Here is a 484-nt window from a genome sequence, read left to right as displayed (position 1 = left end):
CGGGGTCATGGGCTGCACCGAGGCCCGGCGGCGCTGCGACCGCGACAGCCGCTGCAACCTGGCGCTGAGCCGCTACCTGACCTACTGTGGCAAGGTCTTCAACGGGCTGCGCTGCACGGACGAATGCCGCACCGTCATTGAGGACATGCTGGCTATGCCCAAGGCAGCACTGCTCAACGACTGCGTGTGCGACGGCCTGGAGCGACCCATCTGCGAGTCGGTCAAGGAGAACATGGCCCGCTTGTGCTTCGGCGCCGAGCTGGGCAATGGCCCAGGCAGCAGCGGCTCGGACGGGGGCCTGGACGACTACTATGATGAGGACTACGATGACGAGCAGCGCCCCGGGGGCGCGGGTGGTGAGCAGCCGCTGGACGACGACGACGGCGTCCCGCACCCACCGCGCCCGGGCAGCGGCGCTGCTGCAGCGGGCGGCCGCGGGGACCTACCCTATGGGCCCGGGCGCAGGAGCAGTGGCGGCGGCGGC

General features: G+C 71.1%; 1 protein-coding gene across 1 annotated transcript; it reads left to right on the top strand.

Annotated features, from left to right (window-relative positions):
* Positions 1-6: 6 nt before the first annotated feature.
* On the top strand, positions 7-481 carry GAS1 (growth arrest specific 1; the record flags this gene model as incomplete). The annotated part of the gene is made up of 1 exon (XM_017866185.1): positions 7-481. A coding segment is annotated over exon 1 (474 nt), but the record flags the coding sequence as incomplete, so codon positions are not given.
* Between the last annotated feature and the right edge of the window lie 3 nt (positions 482-484).

Source organism: Rhinopithecus bieti, unplaced genomic scaffold, assembly GCF_001698545.2.
Source record: "Rhinopithecus bieti isolate Rb0 unplaced genomic scaffold, ASM169854v2 scaffold_4727, whole genome shotgun sequence".
Taxonomy (NCBI): Eukaryota; Metazoa; Chordata; class Mammalia; order Primates; family Cercopithecidae; genus Rhinopithecus; species Rhinopithecus bieti.
The sequence above is the reverse complement of the archived record's forward strand: the minus strand, read 5'-3'. Positions and strand labels throughout refer to the sequence as shown.